Below are 15,451 nucleotides of genomic sequence, written 5' to 3'. Positions count from 1 at the left end.
CATCATTCTCCCACATTGATTTAGAATCGGGTGGCTAACATGAAAAGCGGATTACACGACCCCAGCCCGCCCCAGTGACAAAATCCAGCCCTATGCCTCTATTTATAAGGCCCAGGATCCCATACACTTTATTAACTGCTTTTGTTAACCTGTCCTGCCACCTTAAAAGATTTGTGCACAGACACTCCCCCAGGTCCCTCTATTCTTGCATCCCCTTTAAAATTGTACCATTTAGCTCATAGTGGCCCAGAACTTGGTGTCGGGGGCTTGCCGCGCGTGCAAGCCCCCGATCTGCACTCACCCTATGCGCTGACATCTGAAGCCCGGGCCTGCTTGCAATCCCTGTCACAGGTCCGGTTCAGCTGTCAGCGCGCTGTGCTTACCTGATCCAGCGGCGTAGTTAGTGCGATGTTCCGGCTGGGATCAGGTGAGCACTGTACAACCAATCGGGAGGGGAAGGTTCATTCATGAGTTTGAGAGTAAGAACTGTCAAACTCATGAAAACTACGGGGGCCCAAAACACTATTTAAACTTTAAATAAAAATTTAAAAAACATCCCAATCATTAAATTAAGTATAAATAAGTTTAAAAAAATAATTTAAACAATAATTTTTTTTTTTTTTGAGAAAAATAAATTTTTAATAAAAAGGGTCTAAAACTAAACTTACCTTATTGTAGATTCTTTAAAATAATAAACCTGTGGAAAAAAAATTCTAAACTGCAATAAAACACCACTTACCTGTAAAAATAAATACTTGCGTGTGCTTTTTACGAGTGTAAAGACCGGAGGCCTTTACACATGCGCAAATCCCCCAAAACAGAGGAAATCCAAGACGCACGCGCTGCCCCCTACAGCGCACGCGCTAGCCTCTTCAACTCTTGGGTTAGAGGAGAGGAAATGCCGGTTTTCAGCGCATGCGCTGTGCATGCTGAAAACCGGCATTTCCTCCGGCCAGACGCGTGAGTACCCCTTCCGTACTCACGCGTTTGGGGAGGAATTACTGCCCCATTGTGTCTCCTCATTTTTCCCACCAAAATGTAGCACCTCCCACTTTTCAACATTGAATTTCATCTATTATGTGTCCACTCGTTCCACCAGCCTGTCTATGTCCTCTTGAAGCCTATTACTATCTTCCTCATTGTTTACTACACTTCCAAGCACCGTTGCATCTGGTGTCCCCCTCCTATTTCTCAACTACATGCTGCCCCTCGGCGACATCATCTGAAAACACTGTCAGTTTCCACATGTATGCTGACGACACCCAGCTCTACCTCACCAACACCTCTCTCGATCCCTCCACTGTCACCAAATTGTCAAACTGCTTGTCCAACATCCAGTACTGGATCAGCAGAAAGTTCCTCCAGCTAAATATTGGGAAGACCAAAGCCATTGTCTTTGGTCCTCGCCACAAACTCCATTCCCTCGCCTCCCACACCATCCCTCTCCCTGGCAGCAGTCTGAGGCTGAACCAGGCTATTTGCATCCTTGGTGTTGTATATGACTGCAAGATTAGCTTCTGATCATATATCCGCACCATCACTAAGACCGCCTATTTCCACCTCCATAGCATCGCCTGACTCCACCCCATCTCAGCTCATCTGCTGCTGAAACCCTCATCCATGCCTTTGTTACCTCTAGACTTAACTATTCCAACGCACTCCTGACCGGCCTCCCATCTTCCACCCTCCATAAACTTGCGGTCATCCAAAACTCTGCTGCCCATATCCTAACTTGCACCAAATCCCATTCACCCATCACCTTTTGCTCACTGACCTACATTGGCTCCCAGTTAAGCAACGCCTCGATTTCAAAATTCTCATTCTTGTTTTCAAATCCCTCCATGACCTCGCCCATCCATATCTCTGTAACCGCCTCCAGCTCTACAATCCTTGGAGATATCTGCGCTGCTCCAATTCTGGCCTCTTGAGCATCCCTGATTATAATCGCTCAACATTGGTGGCTGTGCCTTCAGCTGCCGAGGCCCTAAGCTCTGGACTTCCCTCCCTAAACCTGTCTACCTCTCTTTCCCCTTTAAGATGCTCCTTAAAACTTAACTTGGTCTTCTGTCCTAATGTCTCCTTATTTGGCTCGGTGTCAAACTGTGAAGTGCCCTGGGACATTTTACTATGTTGTTTTTCATACTAGAATTCCAAAATCCCTCCAATATAATCCTACTGCCATGATAAATACTTTCTGTATAATGGAGTAGCTGTGCCTTGTGCCCGCCCGCCTGTACCCCAACCCGCCTGGATCGCAACCCCACCCCGGCCAGCAAAAATTGAGGCCAATGTGTATTCACACAAATTTGGGGATAAAAGGCTCCTAGATGAAAGGTGGTTAGTATGTTTTCTCCAGAGAATATATAATCAGTTTTTTGATTTGTCTGGGTAGTCAAAAAACTCTTCAGTCATTGTGTTGTACTTCATCTACATTTGCAAAGAAAGAGAGCACAGAGCGGAGGGAAGCTTTTGCAGGAGTAGCTGTTGAGGCAGCGAGGCTCCATAAAAGGCAGGCTTAGAAAGCAAGACAGGAGACTACCGGGAGTGGAGGTTCTGGCCTGGACTGCAGGATATTAGTTTGCAAACACTAATCAGCTGATCTGAAATACCCCTTTCCATTATTTTAGTGAAGGCAGTAATGAGTTGATGTCTCCACTAAAATAGCAGAGACATGAATTGCAGATGAACGTGTTAACTTTTCATATGCTATTATCCCAGGGTATGAGTTCAAGATACCTTAGTTTTTTTTCCTTTAAAATTTATCTTGATTCAGTATATTGAGACAAAGTAGAGGTCAGAGAGATCAAATTACCCAGAGGATGAGTTCATTAATCATAAAATAACAGGCTTAAAAGACACAGCTATGCACAATAAATAACCCTCTAAGCTTATTAGAAGGCTGGAGCTGAGCATCTGTCAGTAAGTGTCAAAACTTGATGTTCAAATAAAAAAGATTCATGCAATTCTTCTGAGGGAGTCTGCACAAAAGCCTTTCCACCATGTACAAGACACAAGTAAGGTGTGTGATGGAATACTCTCCACTTGCCTGGATGAGCGCAGCTCCAACAACACTCAAGAAGCTCGACACTATCCAGGACAAAGCAGCCCGCTTGATTGGCACCCCATCCACCACCTTAAACATTCACTCCCTTCACCACCGGCGCACTGTGGCTGCAGTGTGTACCATCTACAAGATGCACTGCAGCAAGTCGCCAAGGCATCTTCGGCAGCACCTCTCAAACTTGTGGCCTCTACCACCTAGAAGGACAAGGGCAGTAGGCACATGGGAACACCATCACCTGCAAGTTCCCCTCCAAGTTACACACCATCCTGACTTGGAAATATATCATCGTTCCTTCATTGTCGCTGGGTCAAAATCCTGGAACTAGCTCACTGACAGCACTGTGGGAGTACTTTCACCACACGGACTGCAGCGGTTTATGAAGGCGGCTTACTACCACCTTCTCGAGGGCAATTAGGGACGGGCAATAAAGGCTGGCCTTGCCAGCGACACCCACATCCCATGAACAAATAAAAAAAACTCCAGAAAGCCTTTCCACCATCTACAAGTCACGAGTCAGGTGTATGATGGAATACTCTTCACTTGCCTGGATGAGTGCAGCTGCAGCAACACTGAAGAAGCTCGACACTATCCAGGACAAAGCAGGCCGCTTGATTGGCAGCCCATTCACCACCTTAAACATGCACTCTCTCTGCCACTGATGCTCTGTGGCTGCAGTGTGTACTATCTACAAGATGCACTGCAGCAATTTGCCAAGGCTTCTCTTTCCCCCCCCCCCCCCCCCCCCCCCCCCCCCCCAAAAGCAAAATGTGATGTTGGAAATCGGAAATAAAAACAAAAACTGCTGGAAACGCTGAGCAGGTCAGGTGCCATTTGTGGCGAGAGAAACAGAATGAACACTTCAGATCGATGACCTTTCATCAGAACTGGAAGATGTTGATGAACAGCTTTTAAACTAGTACAGAGCCAGGGAAAAACGGGGCACGGAAAGAACAAAACGTAAAGGTCTGTGATAGGGTGGAGGGCAGGAGTGATTAAATGACAAAAATGACGGTGCAAGGCAGAAGGGGGTGGTAGTGGAACAAGTAAAGAAACAAAAGATGTGTCCAGAGGAGGTATAAATGGTAATGGCAGAATAGCAGAGTGAGAGAGAAACATGGAAAACCTGACAAAGTGGAGAGGTCTGGGAATGTGGTAGAAGAAAGGCAGGTAGACCTCGGTTGCGGACTACCCCTCCTGACATGTACCAATAGGGAATCCCCGCCTCAAGTACCAACCCACACCACTATCACTCCCAGTGGCTCTGGTGCAGCCATCCTCTATTACCAGCATCTGCTGTTCAGGAAAAAATGGGAGTGGTAGTTAAGATATAAAGTTGTTAAACTTAAACTCATTGCTAAGGCTGGAAGGCTGCAAAATGCCTAGTAGAAAGATGAAGTGCTGTTCCTCGAACTTGCATTGAGCTTTATTGGAACAGTGTAGGAGTGGGATGGAGAATTAAAGTGGTAGCTATAGGATGCTCAGGGTCACTCAAGCCATCTCAATGGAGGTGTTCAGATAAGCGATCACCCAGTCTGCATTTGGTCTCCCCAATGTAGAGGAGATCGCATCGTGAGCAGCAAATATAGTATACCCTGTACTCTGTTGGAAGAAGTACAAGTAAAACACTGTTCCACCTGGAAGGAGTGTCTTCGGCCCTGGATAGTGGGAAGGGAGGAAGGGCAGCTGTGCTTGCATGGCAAAGTGCTGGGGGAAGGGGTGATTGAAGAATCGACCAGGGTGTCATAGAGGGAACTGCCACTTTTAAATGCTGAAAGGGGAAGGGAGGTGGTGGAAATGGCGGAGGATGATCCGTTGAATGTGGAGGCTGATGGAGTGGAAGGTGAGGACAAGGCAGAACTCTATCATCGTTTTGGGAGAGAGGGGAAGGGGTGAGGGCAGAAGTGCAGGAAATGGAATGGGCACGGTCGAGGCCCTGTCATTCACGGTGGAGGAAAAGATGCGATGGAGACGAAAAAACTTGAAGAATGGAAAAGAGTCCTTAGAGGAGGATGGAGAATCAAAGTAGCTGTGGGAATTGATGCGTATGAAGTAGAGTTTTAAACATGCACAGGGTGGAATCTGAGCTCTATTTTGACATCTGTCCCATAATGTGTGATTTTGATTTGTAGCTCTAATCACTGCACTACAGCTTTTGTACAAGATAACTCCACACACTTTGCATATGCTTATTATTTGTGTGCATTTGTGTTTTGCTTTTTTAACTAATACCAATCACTCTATTTATTAACTCTGCAAGGTGTAGCATAAATTCTGCACTTAAAGGAAAATCTTTGGTGCACATTGTCGACAGCATTTGGTTTCATGTGACTGCTTAATTTTGAAACTGGCTGAGCCAAGAAGGAGCACGCATTCATCGGATTACATAGGATATATGGCACAGAAACAGGCCATTCGGCCCAACCAGTCCATGCTGGCGTTTATGCTCCACTCGAGCCTCCTCCCATCTTTCCTCTAAATTTATCAGCATAACCCTCTGTTCCCTTCTCCCTCATATGCTTGTCCAGCCTCCCCTTAAATGTATCAATACTATTCGCTTCAACCACTCCCTGTGGTAGCGAGTTCCACAATCTCACCATTCTTTGGGTAAAGAAATTTCTTCTGAATTCCCCCATTGGATTTCTTGGTGACTATCTTATATTGATAGCCTCTAGTTATGCTCTTCCCCACAAGTGGAAACATTCTCTCTGTATCCACTCTATCAAAACCTTTTATAATTTTATAGACCTCTATTTGGTCACCCCTCAGCCTTTTTTCAAGAGAAAAGAGACCCAGTCTGTTCATCTTTTCCTGATATGTATATCCTCGCATTTCTGGTATCATCCTTGTAAATCTTCTCTGCACCCTCTCCAGTGCCTCTATATCCTTTTTATAATATGGCGACCAGAACTGCACGCAGTACTCGAAGTGTGGTCTAACCACGGTTCAATACAGGTTTAGCATAACTTCCCTACTTTTCAATTCTTTACCTCTAGAAATAAACCCTATTCTATACCTCTAGAAATAAACCCTAGTGCTTGGTTTGCTGTTTTTATGGCTTTGCTAACCTGCGTCACTACTTTGTGATTTGTGTATTTGTACTCTGAGATCCCTTTGTTCCTCTGTCCTACCTAGACTCCACCCTCCTATTCTTCCCACCAAAATGTCATACCTCGCATTTATCTGTGTTGAACTTCATTTGCCAATTATATGCCCATTTTGCACGTTTATTAATGTCCTCCTGTAATTTGTTGCAGTCCTCAGTATTGACTATCCGCCACCACCCCCCCACCCCCCCCCTCCAATCTGGTGTCATCTGCAAATTTAGAAATTGTGATTTTGATTCCAAAGTCTAAGGCCTAGAAATTTGGTGGGCTGCGCCACCAGTTAGCGCCTAAAGAGGGCACTCAGTGGCTTTAGCGCCACTGGCCACGCCTCCCGCGATATTTAGCTGGGGTGCTAATGGCGGCGTTAGCCTGTTGGGCTGCGCCACCACTGATGACGTCATCGGTGTGCGCAGCGCCCCGCTACCGCCCCGATCTCGATATTCGGTAGCGCCCGCCTCTGTAGCGCCGTTCGCAACTCGCACCCGGTTCACGGGGCCTACCTGTGGCGGCAGTGGCGCAAATTAAGGTGGAGGTGCGGGGCAGCCGTTTTTTTCGGCGGCTGCCTGCCAGCACCTCTGTCCCCGGCCTCCTGATCACCCCCTGCGGCAGTGCCGGCTGTCTACCGAGAGCCCGGCACTTCTCCTCGGTGCCGGGCTCTTTTGCCGGCACTCGCGATCTCCGATCGTGCTGGTGCAGGCCCCTCCCCCTTAAGAATGGGAGGAAGGCCTGCAGTACTGCAGCGCGCCGTGCCGCAATATTCAGTTTCAGTGCCCCAAGAGGGACGCGGAGCGCCTCGAGCCTCGCCCCGTGCCCCCTCTTGGGGTGTTCAAGCTGAATTTCCGGCGGTCGCAACTGCTCCAATCGCTGCGCTAATTCCGGCGCCCAGGTGAGCTTGCCGCCCTGTTTGTGGCTCCACCGAATTTCTCCCCCTAAATCTTTAATGCAAATTGTGAACAGCAGTGGTCCCAGCACTGATCTTTGTGGAACACCACAACCCACCTTCTGCCACTGTGACTAGCTACCCTTTACTCCTACTCTCTGCTTTCTGTCCTGAAGTCAGCCAGCAATCCATTCAGAAATTGAATTTTTCTTCGTGCTACAGGGTTACTCTGCTGCATGAAAATTTTACAAAAAATGCAAGTGGTACACATTTGTCAGAGAAGGAATGGCTGCTAACTGCAGATGACTTTAATGGGTATTTCTCCCCTTTCCTCCCTGTGCTTCAGTTCAGCTTAATAAAGATTGATCCCTCAGAGGACTACATCCATTTATGAAAATAAGGCAAACCGAAAAGTAGCTTCTAATGTGGTTTTACTCTTGTGACATAGTAGTTAACAGTTTGGTATAGTTTGTTCCAATTTAGTTAATTGAAGAGAAACAACAGATTTCCTCTCCAAATGTAATCTTGGCCTCTGATTTTGCATTACTGGGCATTGTTCTTTGTGCTCCAATATAAATTAGCTTTGTTTTTTCTTTTTTTAACTACAGATCACCAGAAGTTGGAGAGAGAGGCTCGGATTTGTCGACTTTTAAAGCACCCCAATATTGGTAAGGGTATTTTTCTATATGTTTCTAAAACTACAGTTACAAATAGATTGCCAACATTGATTTTATTTTTTTAAATAATTTCCTTTCCACACAATGTCAAGACATGAACTGCATTGAAACATAATTCTGTGGACCATCATTTTGGCAAAAAGACTGATGGTGCTTGGCTGTATTTTTCTCCCCTCCAATAATTTATTTAAGTTCCCTTGATGGTCAATAGCTAAATGCTCTATCTGGAGGGGTCCCAAACTCAATTTCTAGCCCCTTGAGCTAGCTGAGCTTGGCCAGGATGGGGTATAATTGGTCTTGCATTCCTGGACCTGGCAAAAGAAGAAAACTCAGCAAGATTAATTATGTTGTTATGCTGTGCATTGACCATATTAATGAACTGGGCTTGGGTATGTAGTGCATAATTTCAAAGTTTGCAGATGACATGAAACTCAGAAATGTAGTAAACAATGAGGAGGATAGTAATGTGGCGACACGCCACCACTGGACATAATCCGCTCACGGCGGCACGGACAGTTTAAGCAGACGCCCCCAGCCGGGGGCCCTTTCCTCCAGCAACTTGTTTCCCGCAGGGACAGGCTGCCGGGAGCACTTCCTGTCTGGGGAGTATTTAAGTGGTTGCGCGGGCTTTTCCAGTTTCTCTTTGCCATGAGGTTGATTAAATCAGTTGTGTTTCACTAACTCTGGTCTCGACTCCCACGTTTGCCGCGGTATCTCAACACTGGTGACCCCGACGCTCAGGACGAATCCTAAGCTAGCATGGCGGATACAAACGCAGTCACGGTTAAACTACCGGACTTTTGGGAGAACCTGGCCGAGGCCTGGTTCGTTCAAGCCGAGTCCAGATTCCGGCTGAAAAACATTACAGTCGATGCCACGAAGTACGACTACCTCGTCGCCTCTCTCACCTACGCCACAGTCCCCAAGGTTTGGGCAGCGCTGCAGGATCCACCAGTGGAAGGCAAGTACGAGCATCTGAAGGCCGCGCTCCTTTTTAAAAAAAAAAAAAAAAAAAAAAAAAAAAAAAAATTTCAAGCGTCCTCTTACCAGCGCAACTGCCAACTCCTCGACCTCCCCGGCCTTGGTGACGCTTCACCGTCGGATCTGCTTTCCCACATGCTGTCCCTCTCAGACGACAAAAACCCCGGCGCCCTCTTTCGCACGCTTGTCATTCGGCAGTTCCCTGCCAGCATCCGCCCGCTCATTGTGGAGTCTGGCTCCACGGACCTGAATGAGATAGCCGCAAAGGCTGACCAGCTGCTCTCTGCGCAGACCGCCCGCGACGTCGCGCCCGACCTCACGGCAACGACCACGCGGTCTCCCCAGCCCACTAGGCCTGACCGCCCTACCACTCCGGGTCACTGCTACTACCACACCCGTTTTGGCACTAGGGCCCAACGCTGCACGCCACCGTGCACTTTCAAACCGGCCCCCGCGATGGCCGCGGGGCAAAAGGGGCCTCTCCTGTACGTCACCGACGACAGCACCAACCGCCGCTTTCTGTGCGACACAGGGGCCCAGCACAGCATCACCCCCGCCTCCGCCCTCGAAATCCAACACGGCGCACGGGGTATCACGCTGGCCGCAGCCAATGGCTCTGACATCCGCACATACGGCACCCGCATGGTCACGCTCGACCTCGCAGGCCGCCGCTACCGCTGGGAGTTCCTCACAGCCAGGATCCTCTGCCCACTCATCGGCGCCGACTTCCTACGCGCCCACGGCCTCCTTGTCGACATTCCGAGGCACCGCTTCGTCGACATCAATACTATGGCCCCCATCCCTGGCGCATTCACCCGGCCCGTTCGGCCGGCCTGACGACCTCCTGCCTCGCCAGAGCCACGGACGACTACTCGGCACTTCTAGCCGAGTTTCCCGCCCTCACTAACCCGACCTTTTCGGCCAAAGCCGCGGTGTGGAGCACTATGTCCCCACCACCGGCCCCCCCCCCCCCCCCCCCGGTTTCAGCCCACGCCCGCAGACTCAACCCGGCCAAGCTGGAAATCGCGCGGGCCGAGTTCACCACCATGCAGCAACTCGGCATCATCCGCCGCTCCAGCAGCCCTTGGGCCTCGCCCCTCCACATCGCCCCCAAGCCCGGCGGAGGCTGGCGCCCCTGCGGGGACTACCACCACCTCATCGACGCCACCACCCCCGACCGATACCCGGTGCCGCACATCCAGGACTTCTCGGCCCGACTGGCCGGACGAACCGTCTTTTCCAAGGTCGACCTGGTGCGCGGTTACCACCAAGTCCCCGTACACCCCGCGGACATCCCCAAAACGGCCGTCGTCATCACCCCATTCGGCCTGTTCGAGTTCCTGAGGATGCCCTTCGGCCTCAAGAATGCAGCCCAGGCTTTCCAGCGCCTTATGGACTCAGTCCTCCGGGACCTGAACTTCCTATTCGTCTATCTAGACGACATTCTCGTGGCCAGCTCCTCCCAACAGGAACACCTCGAACACATTTGCATCCTGTTCGGGCGCCTAGCCCAACATGAGTTCATCCTCAGCCCGGCGAAGTGCCAATTCGGCCTAGCCGAGATCGATTTTCTCGGTCACCACATCACCCCTGCTGGGGCCGTCCCCCTGCCCAACAAGGTGCAGGCCGTCCAACAATTCCCCCGCCCCAAAACCATCAAGGGCCTCCAGGAGTTCCTCGGGATGGTGAACTTCTACAACAGGTTCATTCCCAGAGCTGCAGCCCTCATGAAGCCCCTATACGACTCCCTCCGAGGTAAATCCGGCAAGATGGCCGTAGCCTGGACAACTGACACGTCTGCCGCCTTCGACACCACCAAAAACGCGCTTGCCAACGCCACCCTGCTCGCGCACCCGAGGGCCGATGCCCGGGTCGCGTTCACCTCCGACCACGCGGTCGGAGCCGTGTTCGAGCAGTGGGTCAATGGTGCGTGGCAGCCACTTGCCTTCTACAGCCGCCAACTGCGCCCCCCCGGAGGTCAAATACTCTACTTTCGACCGCGAGCTCCTCGCGCTCCACCTGTCGGTCCGCCATTTCAGATTCCTCCTGGAGGGCCGCCCCTTCACTGCGTACGTGGACCACAAGCCGCTCACATACGCGATGGCCAAGCACACCGAACCCTGGCCTGCTAGGCAGCAACGCCAGCTCGCAGCTGTGTCCGAGTTTACTACGGACATCCAGCACGTCTCCGGTAGAGACAACGTTGTCGCCAACTGCCTTTCCCGTCCCGCCATCTGCGCGAATCACCTCGCGGTCGACTACGTGCAACTAGCAGCGGCCCAGCTCACGGACCCAGACCTCCTTTCGGCGGCTAACAGCCTGCCAGGGCTACGCCTAGCCAAGGTCGCGCACGGGCCCGAAGCCACGGCAGTCACTTGCGACGTCTCACTTGGCCAACCCAGGCCGGTCGTCCCTGCAACCTGGCGCCGCCGCATCTTCGACGCACTACACGGGCGCTCTCATCCGGGTTCCCGCGCATCCGTCAAACTCCTCTCCCAGCGCTTCGTCTGGCGCGGCCTCAGCAAAGATGTTCGGACTTGGGCCACCTCCTGCCTCACCTGCCAACGGGCTAAGGTACAGCTGCACACAAAAGCACCCCTGGGAGACTTCGAGGTACCCAGCCGCTACTTCGACCACGTACACGTCGACATCGTCAGTCCTCTGCCGCCATCGCAAGGCCAAACTTATCTCCTCACGATGGTCGACCGCTACACACGCTGGCCTGAGGCAGTGCCGCTGACCTCCACCACCACAGCCGACATCGCCAGGGCGTTCGTTAACACCTGGGTCGCAAGGTTCGGCGTACCAGCCGACATAACCTCTGACAGAGGCGCCCAGTTCACCTCCGAACTCTGGACGGCCAAAGCACGCAACCTCGGGGTGACGCTCCACCGAACCACGGCGTACCACCCGCAGGCCAATGGGCTGTGTGAACGCTTCCACAGGTCACTCAAGGCCTCACTCCGCGCCGGCCTGCAGGACAGTACCTGGACTGACCGCCTACCGTGGGTGCTACTAGGCCTACACACCGCGGTCAAGGAAGACCTCCAGTCCTCGGCAGCGGAGTTAGTCTACGGACAACCGCTGCGCGTACCAGGCGAATTCCTCCCGGAGGCTACCACGTCTTGGTCGGCCGAACAGCAGCGGCTCAACTCTTTCTCTTCCGCTCAACAGTTCGCCCCACTTCCGGTCAACCGACACGGCGAACTCGCACCTCACGTCCCGCCAACTTACAGCAGGCACGCTTCGTCTTCGTGCGACACGACGTGCACCGCGGACCCCTGCGACCCCCGTACGACGGACCGTACGAGGTACTACAAACCGGGGACAAGGTCTTCAAGCTGCGACTCGGCGACAGGGTCGACACAGTCTCCATCGACCGGCTCAAACCAGCACACACAGAACCAGGGGAACAGGTCCCCGTGGCCCGACCTCCAACTAGAGGCCGTCCCGCCAGCAAGCCAGCACAGCCGGCGGCGAACCGCCCGGCCCCACCAACTAGACCGGCGACCACTCAGAGCCGCTCCGGCAGAACCATTAGACCACCGTCACGACTCGTCCACTCCTCCTAAGCGGATTCTGGGGGGAGCTCTGTGGCGACACGCCACCACTGGACATAATCCGCTCACGGCGGGACGGACAGTATAAGCAGACGCCCCATCCGGGGGCCATTTCCTCCAGCAACTTGTTTCCCGCAGGGACAGGCTGCCGGGAGCACTTCCTGTCTGGGGAGTATTTAAGTGGTTGCGCGGGCTTTTCCAATTTCTCTTTGCCATGAGGTTGATTAAAGCAGTTGTGTTTCACTAACTCTGGTCTCGACTCCCACGTTTGCCGTGGTATCTCAACAGTAACATACTTAAGGAGGGCATAGGCTGGTGAAATGGGCAGACACATGGCAGATGTAATTTAATGCAGAGTGTGTGAAGTGATTCATTTTGGTAGGACGAATGAGGAGAGGCAATATGAACTAAATGATACAATTTTAAAGGTGGTGCAGGAACAGTGTCCTGGGAGTGTATGTACACAAATCTTTGAAGGTGGCAGGACAAGTTGAGAAGGCTATTAAAAAAGCACATGGGATCCTAGGCTTTTATAAAACACTGGCTAGGCCTCAGCTGGAGTATTGTGTTCAATTTTAGGCACCACACTTTAGGAAGGATGTCAAGGCCTTGCAGAGGGTGCAGGAAGATTTACTGGAATGGTACCACAGATGAGGGACTTCAGTTATCTGGAGAGACTGGAGAAGCTGAGGTTGTTCTCCTTAGAGCAGAGAAGGTTCAGAGAGATTTGATAGAGATGTTCAAAAGCATTAATGGTTTTGATAAGATTAAATAGGGTGAAACTGTTTCCAGTGGCAGCAGGGTCGATTACCAGAGGACTCCGATTTAAAGTGATTGGCAAAAGAACCAGAGGCGACATGAGGAAACATTTTTTTAAACAGCAAATTGTTGTGATCTGGAATGCACTGCCTGAAAGGGTGGTGGAAGCAGATGCAATAGTAACTTCCAAAAGAGAATTGGATAAATACTTGAGGGGGAAAAAAATTACAGAGCTGTGGAGAAAGAGCAGGGGAGTGGGAATACTTGGGTAGCTCTACCAAAGATGGGCTGAATGGCCATCTATGATTCTAAAGCGGTTTTCAAACTTATGTGTGGAGAATTCTTGAAAGACCGTGATAGTAGGTCAACAAATAAAGGGGAAAGAATGTAGAGCTCTCGAGACACTGTGGGCTGAATTTTCATTAAGGAGGCGGGACTACAACTTTTGGGGTTGTAGTCCCGCCTCCATCGAGTTCTAGCCAACCCATGTGATTTAGACTTGATTGACCTTGTTGAGCCTGCCCAGCGGGCTCAGCAGGCCAATTAAGGGCCACCCGGCAACAGGTGACGTCACAGATTGAAATTTCATCTGTCAAGACCTTTTGACAGATGAAATATCAGCGTTTCACAGCTGTTTGAAGCTGTCAAACACTGACAATCTGTACTCCAGGTTAATTCCTTCCTCTCAGGATGATTTAGAGATCACCCCGGAACAGAAAGCAGAGGCTGCAGATTTTGACAGCAGGTGGCCATTCTGCTTCCTGTGCCGGTGAGATGAGGGACTCCCGAGACCTGAAGGAAGGAAGGCTGTAAAGGTTAGTAGAACTTCTTTAAACACTTTACACAGACCAAACACCTCTGCACTCATGCACCCATTACTCACCTGAACACTGGACATCTCGACCCCTCCAAGCCCTTCATCCCGACGGCCCGCCTCGCTAACTTGGCGTGGTTTGGAGCCATTGGGAATCCCACATTTCAGCAATGAAAATAGGGATTAGGCTAAAAACTGCCTGTTAACAGGCAGTTAATTGGCACTAATCCCCTTCCCGCCTCTGAGACGGGTCCCAGTGCAGGGCGGGTATCCTTTGAAACTGGCATGGGGTCGGGACCCCCGATTTCGGGATTTTAAACCCCCACACGCCTCCAATCCCGACTCCATGGCCCAATGAAAATCCAGCCCTATGTATGTGGCATGTGACATCCCTGTTCCCACACAGAAATCTGAAAACCTCATGGACCCACTGGGATCCCTTGTGAATCCCTAGGGCCCATGGACACCCATTTGAAAGCCTATATTTTAAGAAGGTTCCAGTAACGGTGTTAGGTTTAGACTGTTTATGGAGCTTTGATCTATTAATAGCTGCTTCCTACAGCTTTTTAAAAAAAAAAAAAAAAAATTAATTTTATTTAGGTGGTGTCTGGAGATTCTCTTTCTGGAAAGAGATTAGAACCTAATAATTTATAAATCTCAGTGCATCCCAGGTGGCAGCATGAAACCCATTTTTGAACATTGAGAAATGTTAGTCTGATGGAACCCATGCTTATTGCTGTAATTACTGTAATCAGCACTGCTCTTTTAAAGAAATGTGTTAACATTGCTGTTTATACCCTTGAGTTATGGGTAATGAGACAGTTTCATATGCTAGTGTAACAAATTCTATTTATCTATATCTATAGCTGTGTGTACATTACAACTATAATATTTGGCCTGTATATTTTTGTGGCATGTATATTTCCTTTCCAGGCCATATTTTCTTAGTTTATTAGATACATGCGGTTGAATAATGTCTTGCTGTTTAACCTTTCCTAGGGGAGTTAAGAAATGCGCTTTAATTTTATCCTCCATTGTGGAAAAATCATGTACCTTAACAGAATTATATTTATCACACAATCATTCCAACTCATCATGTTGCGATGACGAGCATGACCCTTTGGATGCTCCCTCAGTGCTGAATTTTGATGTAGGCCCAATTTATACAAACAAATAGTTGATGCAATACAGAGGTCTATTGGGCATATTTGAATGAAAGGCTTTTTTTTATTATGTACTAGCTGGAGTGCCGGCGGTGCCGAGGGTTTTTTGAGGGCATGTTGTTATGAAAAAAGTAGAAATAATTTTTTTATATATATAAATGAGTTTGTCTGTGTGGGAAGGAGAGAGAGAGGGAAAGAGAGAGAGAGAGAGACTGGAGGGGCAGAGAGGCCTGGGATTGAGAGAGAGACTGGGAGGAGAAGAGAGAGATGGGGGGGGAGAGAGAGAGAGACTGGGGGGGGGGGGGGGAAGAGAGAGAGGGAGAGACTTGGGGTGGGGGGGGGGAGAGGAGAGAGAGACTGGGGAAAGAGAGAGAGAGACTGGGGGGGGGAGAGAGAGACTGCGGGTGAAGGTGGCCGCCATTTTGTGAGGTCGGCGGGAAGTTCCCTCA

At 50.3% G+C, this 15,451-nt stretch overlaps 1 protein-coding gene across 46 annotated transcripts in view; it reads left to right on the top strand.

The window, feature by feature from the left end:
• LOC147122949 (calcium/calmodulin-dependent protein kinase type II subunit delta) overlaps nt 1-15,451 on the top strand; it is a 508,322-nt gene that overhangs the window by 161,352 nt on the left and 331,519 nt on the right. For all 46 annotated transcript variants that reach the window (XM_085962275.1, XM_085962278.1, XM_085962273.1 and 43 more), the window contains exon 3: nt 7,657-7,716. In XM_085962275.1, coding sequence (XP_085818401.1) covers nt 7,657-7,716 — 60 coding nt within the window. The remainder of the gene's footprint in view (nt 1-7,656; nt 7,717-15,451) is intronic.

This window comes from Somniosus microcephalus, chromosome 2 (genome assembly GCF_052327205.1).
Source record: "Somniosus microcephalus isolate GS21.2 chromosome 2, FLI_Smic_1.0, whole genome shotgun sequence".
Taxonomy (NCBI): Eukaryota; Metazoa; Chordata; class Chondrichthyes; order Squaliformes; family Somniosidae; genus Somniosus; species Somniosus microcephalus.
This window is presented reverse-complemented; position numbering and strand designations above follow the sequence as displayed.